The 10357-nt window shown below is 46.9% G+C and overlaps 1 protein-coding gene and 1 non-coding gene across 2 annotated transcripts; both read left to right on the forward strand.

Annotated features, from left to right (window-relative positions):
* Nucleotides 1-2820: 2820 nt before the first annotated feature.
* Nucleotides 2821-6236, forward strand: RPL39 (ribosomal protein L39). Its single transcript, XM_060087576.1, has 3 exons — nucleotides 2821-3117; nucleotides 4348-4451; nucleotides 6037-6236. The coding sequence occupies exons 1-3, from the start codon at nucleotides 3058-3060 to the stop codon at nucleotides 6083-6085; spliced, it is 213 nt and encodes a 70-aa protein (XP_059943559.1). The 5' UTR covers nucleotides 2821-3057; the 3' UTR covers nucleotides 6086-6236.
* LOC132482794 (small nucleolar RNA SNORA69) lies at nucleotides 5185-5317 on the forward strand. The gene has a single exon (XR_009530962.1). It is a non-coding gene; the product is annotated as a small nucleolar RNA SNORA69 (small nucleolar RNA).
* Nucleotides 6237-10357: the final 4121 nt, after the last annotated feature.

The raw sequence follows: 10357 nt of genomic DNA on the forward strand, positions 1-10357 counted from the left end.
TTTCGCTTTGTCACAGCTTACTCTTCCCCCTCCCCATATCCTCAAGTCCATTCTCTAGTAGGTCTGTGTCTTTATTCCTGTCTTACCCTGTGTTCTTCAGGACATTTTTTCCCCTTAAATTCCATATATATGTGTCAGCATACAGTATTTGTCTTTCTCTTTCTGACTTACTTCACTCTGTATGACAGACTCTAGGTCCATCCACCTCATTACAAATAGCTCAATTTTGTTTCTTTTTATGGCTGAGTAATATTCCATTGTATATATGTGCCACATCTTCTTTATCCATTCATCTGATGATGGACACTTAGGTTGTTTCCATCTCCGGGCTATTGTAAATAGGGCTGCTATGAACATTTTGGTACATGACTCTTTCTGAATTATGGTTTTCTCAGGGTATATGCCCAGTAGTGGGATTGCTGGGTCATATGGTAATTCTATTTTTAGTTTTTTAAGGAACCTCCATACCGTTCTCCATAGCGGCTGTACCAATTCACATTCCCACCAGCAGTGCAAGAGTGTTCCCTTTTTTCCACACCCTCTCCAGCATTTATTGTTTCTAGATTTTTTGATGATGGCCATTCTGACTGGTGTGAGATGATATGTCATTGTAGTTTTGATTTGCATTTCTCTAATGATTAAAGATGTTGAGCATCCTTTCATATGTTTGTTGGCAGTGTGTATATCTTCTGTGAAGAAATGTCTATTTAGGTCTTCTGCCCATTTTTGGATTGGGTTGTTTGTTTTTTTGTTATTGAGCTGCATGAGCTGTTTATAAATTTTGGAGATTAATCCTTTGTCAGTTGCTTCATTTGCAAATATTTTCTCCCATTCTAAGGGTTGTCTTTTGGTCTTGTTTATGGTTTCCTTTTCTGTGCAAAAGCTTTTAAGTTTCATTAGGTCCCATGTGTTTATTTTTGTCTTTTTTTCCATTTCTCTAGGAGGTGGGTCAAAAAGGATCTTGCTGTGATTTATGTCATAGAGTGTTCTGCCTATGTTTTCCTCTAAGAGTTTGATAGTGTCTGGCCTTACATTTAGGTCTTTAATCCATTTTGAGCTTATTTTAGTGTATGGTGTAAGGGAGTGATCTAATCTCATACTTTTACATGTCCCTGTCCAGTTTTCCCAGCACCACTTATTGAAGAGACTGTCCTTTCTCCACTGTACATTCCTGCCTCCTTTATCAAAGATAAGGTGACCATGTGTGCGTGGGTTTATCTCTGGGCTTTCTATCCTGTTCCATTGATCTATCTTTCTGTTTTTGTGCCAGTACCATACTGTCTTGATTACTGTAGCTGTGTAGTATAGTCTGAAGTCAGGGAGCCTGATTCCTCCAGCTCCATTTTTCGTTCTCAAGCTTGCTTTGGCTATTCGGGGTCTTTTGTGTTTCCATACAAATTGTGAAAGTTTTTGTTCTAGTTCTGTGGAAAATGCCAGTGGTAGTTTGATATGGATTGCATTGAATCTGTAGATTGCTTTGGGTAGTAGAGTCATTTTCACAATGTTGATTCTTCCAATCCAAGAACATGGTATATCTCTCCATCTATTTGTATCATCTTTAATTTCTTTCATCAGTGTCTTATAATTTTCTGCATACAGGTCTTTTGTCTCCTTAGGTAGGTTTATTCCTAGATATTTTATTCTTTTTGTTGCAATGGTAAATGGGAGTGTTTTCTTGATTTCATTTTCAGATTTTTCATCATTAGTGTACAGGAATGCCAGAGATTTCTGTGCATTAATTTTGTATCCTGGCAGGCGGATTCTTAACCACTGCGCCACCAGGGAAGTCCTTCTCAGAATGTTGTTAAATGCATAAAACAAAGTACACAGGATGATAAAGAAAACCAATCACACTGCAATACAGCTATCAAAATATTTTCGAAAAGAAATGTGTACTGTAGCAACATACAGGATTAACAGAGTTCTTGTGGGTCTACTGTAATTTCAAAGAAGTGATGAGTACATAAATGATATTTTGAGACATCTGCATCAACTGCAGTGTGATGAAACCATCTTTGATTTCTATTGGTGACCAAGTCACAGGTACTGCAAATGTCACTGTAGTTTGTTGCCTACATTTGTAAATAAAGGAAGCACTACGTTTCAGAGTTTGATGAAAACGAAGTTGTGATTTTTTTTTTCCATCCACGTTCATGTACCCTGTGAATTCTATACATTGACCCTTGTGGACCCCAGGTTAAAAACCCTTATCTTAATCTATTGGTGCAAAAATGCTTGAAGTGACTGTAGAGATCTTTGTTTCTAAATGGGGAGAAGAAAAAGATGAAAACGGGGAACATTAACATCCAAAACGTGTGCCATTAATTCCTGTACATTTTGCCAAAGGTGGGTTACAAAGTCAGTCTGAGCTTCCTAGCAGCCAAGGGAATGTTCTGTCCAGAACTTTCTCAGTTTAAAACCTTGATTAGAGCCGTGATCCTTAGTACTCTGCGTTGTGTAAAACCTTGATTGGTTATACAGTGCTGTATGTCAATTATATCTCAATATAACTGGAAGGGGAAAAAAAAACCTTGATTGGCAGCCTCTTGCCTAGTCTAACGCCCCATGGCCAACACCACTGTACCTTCCCATCCCGCACGGCCTAGCCTAGCGGAAACAACCACCAAGAAAGAGCCGGGGGCATACCCCCTAGCCCACTCCGGCGGGGTTCCCAGCCCCTGCCCCTAGGCGCGCTCCCTCCCAAACGCAGGACCGAAGTCCCTTGCACCGGAACATGACATCTCCCCCGCCCTCCTTGGAGATAGCCCCGCCCACTCCGCTCCTCCCCTCTTCGGAAAGGTTTCTGCCTTGGCATTTATCACGGACTGTGTGTCTCACCCATGACACAGGGTGCCCCGGCACACTAACGGGGTCCTGAAAAACCCACTTACGGAACTGAAGCAAAGGGAATTCCATTTCGCACGAATGAGCGCGGTTTCACACGGTCTCACGGGAGCGTGCGCAGAGAGCGGCCGCCAGGAGGCGATGGTGTGCGCATGACGTGTCCTCCCCAAGCCCGGCCCCCGGCGGCGCCCTCTAAACACGTCCTTCCGCTGGATGCCTTCTCTTTTCTCTTGTCCGCCATCCTATGTGGTGCTGGATTTGCTCCTCGCCATGGTAAGTCCATCTATTACCATCGGATCTGGGGTGGCTTTCCGAGAACTGAGGTCTCTGCGAGCTCGCCGGTGCCGCGGGCTGCGCCGATGTGCAGGACCCTTTTTAAGGCCTTTTCCAGAGGAGATGGAGTTGGGCCACGGCTCCAGTCCGAGGGCCTGGCGGGAAGCGAGCGATCACCTGGGGAGGGACGGGCTGCGCTGGCCCCGCGAGGTCCGAAGGGGCTCTCTCTGCTCCAGGCCACTGCTCAGGTGGGCAGGGATTCCCGTTTTTCCCGGAGCGAACTCTGTTTCGGGGGCAAGAAGAGAAATCGAGGGGGTACCGCAGAAATCGTGGCCTGACTTCGGGCTGCATGCGACACGCGGGATGTTCTTGGCATCGAAAAGGGAATGTAGGCTGCTGGTTTTCAAAGACTGTTTTTACTTGGGGCCCAGGATCCTAACACGTTATGAGATTACAGGACGTTTTAGCCCTTTGTTCAGGGACTTGAACATCACCTCGTAGAAACGCCTGGATCAAGGGGTGGTGTGCCCTGAATGTGACGGGAAACTGGGAAAGTCACCCTTGGGAAAGTGACGTTTTAAATAGAGTTAGAATTAATACCAAAATGGTCAGTGGGCTAGAACAGATTTACCGAAAGTCAGTTACTTTGTGTAAATCTTTTTTTTTTTTTTTTTTTTTTTTTGCCGCTCCGTGTGGCTTGTTGGATTCCCGACCAGGGATCGAACCAGGCCCCCCAGCAGTGGAAGCGTGGGATCCTAACCACTCGACCACCAGGGAAGTCCCAGTACCCTGGTGTACGAAATAGTGCGCTGAGACTCACTGACTTGCAAGGGATTGTTCCTGAAAACCACGTGCTTTAGTCCCCGCCATCTCCGGCTATAGTCCTCTCAGTCCTGGGTTGACTGCAGGGAAGACTGGAACACGCCCTAGCCTTGGAGCAGAAAGGACCTGGGTTTGAATCCCAGCCAAATCTGCACACTAATACTCTGCTTTGGGGCAGGTTACCTACCTCCCTGACTACTGATTTTTCTTTGAACAGTGGGAATTATGGTATCTGCCTCCGGAGAAGTGAGGAACAAAGCAAAGGGCAGTGATGGGTTTAGCATCGAGAGGGTTGTTCTTGGTATATGTTAAGCATTTGAATATTTGTTGGATTTAGGGAGTTCCTGACTTTGAATCATTGGAGCAAGCTCTGGTATTGTTGTTAAATTGATTGCATTTCCTTCCCAGTCTTCTCACAAGACTTTCAGGATCAAGCGATTCCTGGCCAAGAAACAAAAGCAGAATCGCCCCATTCCTCAATGGATTCGAATGAAAACTGGTAATAAAATCAGGTAAAGGCAAACACTCCCCACCCTTGTGTTTTGTTGAATTTAGGATTACTTTGGGGGCGTAAATGCACAATTGAAAGTTACCTGCAATTTAATTCGTCCTGAGCCACCATTCTGAAATTCTTTGGGTTTTTTTTTTTTTTTGCGGTACGTGGGCCTCTCAGCGCCGCTGCGGAGTACAGGCTCCGGAAGCACAGGCTCAGCGGCCATGGCTCACGGGCCCAGCCGCTCCGTGGCATGTGGGATCTTCCTGGACCGGGGCACGGCCACCACCCCCCGCATCGGCAGGCGGACTCCCAACCACTGCGCCAGCAGAGAAGCCCTGGGTTTTTTTTTTTTTTTTAATGTGCTTCTTCTGGGTTTCTGGACAGTCAGCCCACAGCTCGGCTTAGGGGCAGACACTCCTCCAATATTTGTTAATTTCCTTGTTGTCTTCAGTCTGAGTCAGAACATAAGATGGACGGCCCATTTCCTTAATTCATTTAGCCAGTTACACATGTGAAATCACCACCCACTGTAGCTTTATAGGCCAATTAATTGCAACCTTTGGTTTATCGTGTCCTCATCCAATGATGGTAGGACCTGCCTTTATAGTTGTGAGGAATGAAAGAAATGTATATAAAGCTCAGTGCCTAGCTCAATAGAGGGTACCTGCAGTTATCAGATGCTGGTCTCTTGCTCTGTGGTCTGGCTTTGTGTGTGTGTGTGTGTGTTGTCTAACTTTTAAAATGTATTGAAAGCAGGTTGCAATTACAGTGCTCCATTTCGTGGAAGTACTGACATAATCCTGCTGAAAGCAAATCTGTGTTGATCATTTTTGATTTTGCCTTTTATGGGGGTAAAATCGTGACAGATCGACATGAACATTTCTGAGATGGCCTTAGCTCTGCAAACAACTTGGCTCTGGTATCGAAGAGACTGAGGATGTTAATGTAGTATTAAAATTATGCAAGAGCTTTTTTGTATGTATGACCTATTATGTAGCATTACTGTTTTTGTTTTTGTTTTTGTTTTCTTCTTCAGTACGCGGGCCTCTCACCGCTGTGGCCTCTCCCGTTGCGGAGCACAGGCTCCGGACGCGCAGGCTCAGCGGCCATGGCTCACGGGCCCAGCCGCTCTGCGGCATGTGGGATCTTCCCGGACCGGGGCTCGAACCCGTGTCCCCTGCATCGGCAGGCGGACTCTCAACCACTGCGCCACCAGGGAAGCCCGCATTACTGGTTTTGATATAATTCAGAAGGGGAGGTTATATGTCTCTCAGTCTACCCCAGGTCTGTTGAATCAAAAGTGAATGAGCATACACTTGGGGAGAAGAGGGAGCTTCTCCACTACTTAGTCCCTATAAGGAACCAGTGTGTGTTTTCCTTAGCCTGGAATCATTTTGAGAGGTAAAAAATTGCTTTGACTAGTTCTTCAAAACATCTAGCAAATCGTTTTTTACTCTCCAAAAAGAGCTCCAAACTTGTTAAAGGTAGGGAAAGTGGAACCTTTTTTCTTTCAAAGATTTTTATGGTACTTTAAGGCAAAGTTTGTGGACAGTAAATTGAGGTCAGACCGCCTTTGTAATCTGTGATTCCCTTCTGTGTAGGTACAACTCTAAGAGAAGACATTGGAGAAGAACCAAGCTGGGTCTATAACGAGCCTCACATATGAAGTGTCACACATGATCAAAACACCAATAGTGTCTGGAACGTCTGCCTGCGTTTTATGCTCTCCTCTTTTCTTGATCTTTCTTCATCACTGCCCACTGTGTAGCTCAGTAATAAACAGGTGAACCTTTTGTTGGAACTATTATTATTCTGGTTTGTGATGACGTACTGAATAAATACCCCTCCTATCAGATGTAACACAGGACTGTCCAATGATAGAAATGTTCTCTAGTTACCAGGTACTTAGAAGTATGGCTAGTAAAAGTAAGGAACTGGTTTTTTAGATTTTGTTGTTTAATAGCTCCCTGTAATCAGCAGCTCTTATACCTACTGTTATGGGAAGTGCGCATATGTGTCATCCTCATACCTGAGGGTAGCACCTTAAAATAAAAGGCTTTTGTGGGTGGGGGGCATACCATGATGCAGGCAGAGTCTTAGTTCCCTGACCAAGGATCGAACTTGTGCAGTCTTAACCACTGGACTGCCAGGGAAGTCCCATAAAAAGCATCTTCATATACTATTCTGTGGTGCCGGTCCTCAGAGTAGGAATCACATGGACCAGGGATTGGCAAGCTGGTCTGCTGACTGTTGGCCTGTGAACTAAAGTTCTGCAGTTTTTAATTTATGTTTTAAAATAAATTTATGTATTTATTTTTGGCTGCGTTGGGTCTCTGTTGCTGCGCGCGGGCTCAGCAGTTGTGGCTTGTGGGCTCTAGGGCGCAGGCTCAGTAGTTGTGGCGCACGGGCTTACTTGCTCCGTGGCATGTGGGATCCTCCCGGACCAGGGCTTGAACCTGTGTTGCCTGCATTGGCAGGCCGATTCTTAACCACCACCCGCGCCACCAGGGAAGTCCTTGCATTTTTAAATGGTTGAAAGAAATCAAGAGTATTTTTGACATTTAATACATTCAAATTTACAGGCCAGGCACTATTCTTAGGTACTTGAGTTTAACCGATGGATAGACAGATGTACGTTAGGCTAGTAATAGGCCAATACACAGGCCATATCTAATGTCTGGGAAAGATGGGAGGAAGCCAGAGTGCCCCAGCTAGTTACCTGTGGAATTAGGCTGGAACTGCTGCAGAGGAAGGGGGATCAGGATTGGTGCTAACTCCCTACCCAGCTTGTAGGGAGCCTGCACTGGACAGAGCAAAGCAAGTGACAGGAGCTGTCAGAGTGCAGCAAATGGTGGTTGCACCCCTTGCACAACCGAGGGGCCCCTGACCTGTAACCACACTAGGACGCTCATGACCACAGTCCTTAAGAAGGACTACTGTGCTCACCAGAAGTTTGAAGGATGGGCTGCAGAATACCCACCAGCCCAAGAACGTGGGAGCTGCCAACAGATCTTGGAAAAACATTTCCACTTCCTTTACAAGCTCCTAGATTTCAAATATTTTCTCTTACTGCACCAGTGTTTCCTTCATATTCAAAGACAGCTGCCACTGTATGAACAGCAGTTGGTAAATGTTAATGTGCTAAAAATGTTATTCAAGTCCAAGGCAGAGGGACTTGATATAATTAATTGACAGTCATGTGATGGAAATTTCTAACCATTTTGGGGTATTAGGAATACCTCACTCTCACCATTCAGAGTAGGTAGGCTCCTCGCTGAGCCCAGGGAGGTTATGACAAGGCCAAGGTCACACGGCAGAGGGAGCTTTCTCTATAGACCTTGAATACGGAGTATTAAAATTGAAAGGGAAAATGATGGACACCAGGGTTGGTTGGCCATGTAAAAGGGGTTTCTTTTGAGCCTGGGGTTGGATCCAGGTCCTGGATCCAGTGGTTCCTCACTGCCTCGTGCAGTAAGTGCCGGTATTTGTTTCCTCGGTGGACTAGATTGCTGCTTCCTGAAGGGAGAAATGGGAGCTTTGAGATATTTAGGATTTACACTTACCTATAAGAGGTGCAGCATAAGATCAGCTTTCCCCCCCGCCCCAATACGCAGACCTCTCACTGTTGTGGCCTCTCCCGTTGTGGAGCACAGGCTCCGGACGCACAGGCTCAGCGGCCATGGCTCATGGCCCCAGCCGCTCCATGGCATGTGGGATCTTCCCGGACCAGGGCATGAACCCGTGTCCCCTGCATCGGCAGGCGGACTCTCAACCACTGCGCCACCAGGGAAGCCCAAGGTCAGCTTTTAAAAGACAGTCAACCCCGTGGTGATGCTGGCCATCCCTCAATGGCCTCCTGAGAAGCAGGCAGCAGCAGAGTGGTGGCCAAGAGTTGGCAGTCTGGAGTGACAAGACTGCATAGTCTGCATTCAGATCCGGCTCTTCATGCACCAGCTGTAAGCCTCAGTGTCATCTGCAATATGGGACCTCCCTCAGAGGGCTGTGGGGATGAAGTAAACAATGCACTGAAGCAGTTGATTCAGTGCCTAACTAGGAAAAGGGGAAGAGGAATGAGGAGTGAGCAGGGTTAAAGTTTTGGTGTGGACCCCTCCCCAGCAGACATGGGCTGTATGCTGGATAAAGCAAAAATAAGACACAGGGACCGAAGACAGTGGGAAAGGGCAGGTCGTCAGGGGGGACATCAGGCAGAGCTGGCATGGAGTTGGTGCTCAGTGTCAGCCTTTGGAGAGATGCCAGTTCCCTTCTAGTTCCAGGATTTGCATTTGGAGTAGAGTAACCCCTCGAGGTCTTGGAAAGAAAGGAGGTAGGGTGACGTGAGGACTAAAATCCTGGGCCTTACACTCACCTCCAGTTGAATCCCACCTCTGTTACTGAACCAGCTGTGGAAACATCAGGAGACTTATCCAGAATCATACCTACTTTGGATTTGTAAGGATTGAATGATAATGTCGGTCAAGGATCCGTCCTACCAGATAGTGCTCCCATTTTACACATGAAAAAAAGTTAAACAATTCTCAAGCAAGAAAATAAAATTTTTAAAAAAAGAAGAAAGGGGAATTCCCTGGCAGTCCAGTGGTTAGGAGTTGGTGCTTTCATTGGCCAGGGTTAAAAAAAAGTTCCACAATTCTCATTCCTGCTGATAGCAACTAACAGTCTGAGTACTTAACATGGCAGGTAGCTGCTGTCAGCAGGAATGGCAATGAGAACCAGATTGAACAGGAAGTAGATTTTCTTGGAAAGAACAGGGTGAAATATTAACCATTTACCCTTCCCTGAGGATGTTCTGGCCCAGAGAAGCAAACATGAAGCCCCTGCTTATACAAAACGTTGGGTATTTGGGGAGCCAGAGGCAAGCATGACCCTCAGAGGTATTGCAGTCAAGAGAGCGTGCCGTGCATCTGTGCCTGTGCACATCAGATACGCCCGTCTGGGAACGGAGGGAGGGAGGGTGGCAAACCCTCGGAGAAAACTAATCGATGACTCTTCATTGGGAGCAACTTTGCCCCCCAGGGGACATTTGGCAATGTCTGGAGCCATCTTTGGTTGCAACAACTAGGGGACGGGGAGGTGCCACTGGCAGCTAGAGGATGTGTAGCCAGGGATGCTGCTAAACATCCTTACCATGCATGGGACAATCCTCCACAACAAAGAATCATCAGGGGCTTCCCTGGTGGCGCAGTGGTGGGGAGTCCGCCTGCCGATGCAGGGGACACGGGTTCGTGCCCCGGTCCGGGAAGATCCCACATGCCGCGGAACAGCTGGGCCCGTGAGCCATGGCCGCTGGGCCTGCGCGTCCGGAGCCTGGGCTCCACAGCGGGAGAGGCCACAGCAGTGAGAGGCCCGCGTACCACGCAAAATAAATAAATAAATAAATAAAAATCATCAGGCCCAAAATGTCAATAATGCCAAGGTTGAGAAACCGTGGTTTAACAGCCCTGTGGCCAGCCAGAGTGAGCTTTTCGAGACACAGATCTGTCGGCACACCACTCCCCCTTGCAATCCTTCACACTACTCTTCGGATAAATCTCACTTCTTAACATGGCCCAAAAGGAGCACGGGTGGCTCCTACCCTCTCTTCACTCACAAAACTGGATCCAGCCACACTGACCTCTTTGTCCCTCAAAGCATCAAGCTCCACCCGGCCTCAGCCTTCCCACTATTATTCCCTTGACCTGGAATGTTCTCCCTCCTCACCTGGTGAACTCCCATTCATCCTTCAGGTCTCAAGCTACTTTGCACCTCCACAGGGAGACCTTCCCTGACGGCTCCTCTCCCCTCAATCCAGTTAGGTCCTGCCACTCAGTACCTTTAAGTCACCCTGTGGAGTGTCCTTCCCAATTGTAACTGTAAAGGTCTACGTGTGGTTAGTTAATTGACGTCTGTCTCCCTCATTAGACTGAG

The sequence above is a fragment of the Mesoplodon densirostris genome, chromosome X, assembly GCF_025265405.1.
Source record: "Mesoplodon densirostris isolate mMesDen1 chromosome X, mMesDen1 primary haplotype, whole genome shotgun sequence".
NCBI classification, from domain to species: domain Eukaryota; kingdom Metazoa; phylum Chordata; class Mammalia; order Artiodactyla; family Ziphiidae; genus Mesoplodon; species Mesoplodon densirostris.

Bases quoted from the DNA above. Each gene is read 5' to 3' on its own strand.
- RPL39 (XM_060087576.1), top strand. From the start codon at position 3,058: ATGCCTTCTCTTTTCTCTTGTCCGCCATCCTATGTGGTGCTGGATTTG. The intron at 3,118-4,347 runs GTAAGTCCATCT...TTTCCTTCCCAG, and splicing joins TGGATTTGCTCCTCGCCATG to TCTTCTCACAAGACTTTCAG. The intron at 4,452-6,036 runs GTAAAGGCAAAC...CCTTCTGTGTAG, and splicing joins AAAACTGGTAATAAAATCAG to GTACAACTCTAAGAGAAGAC.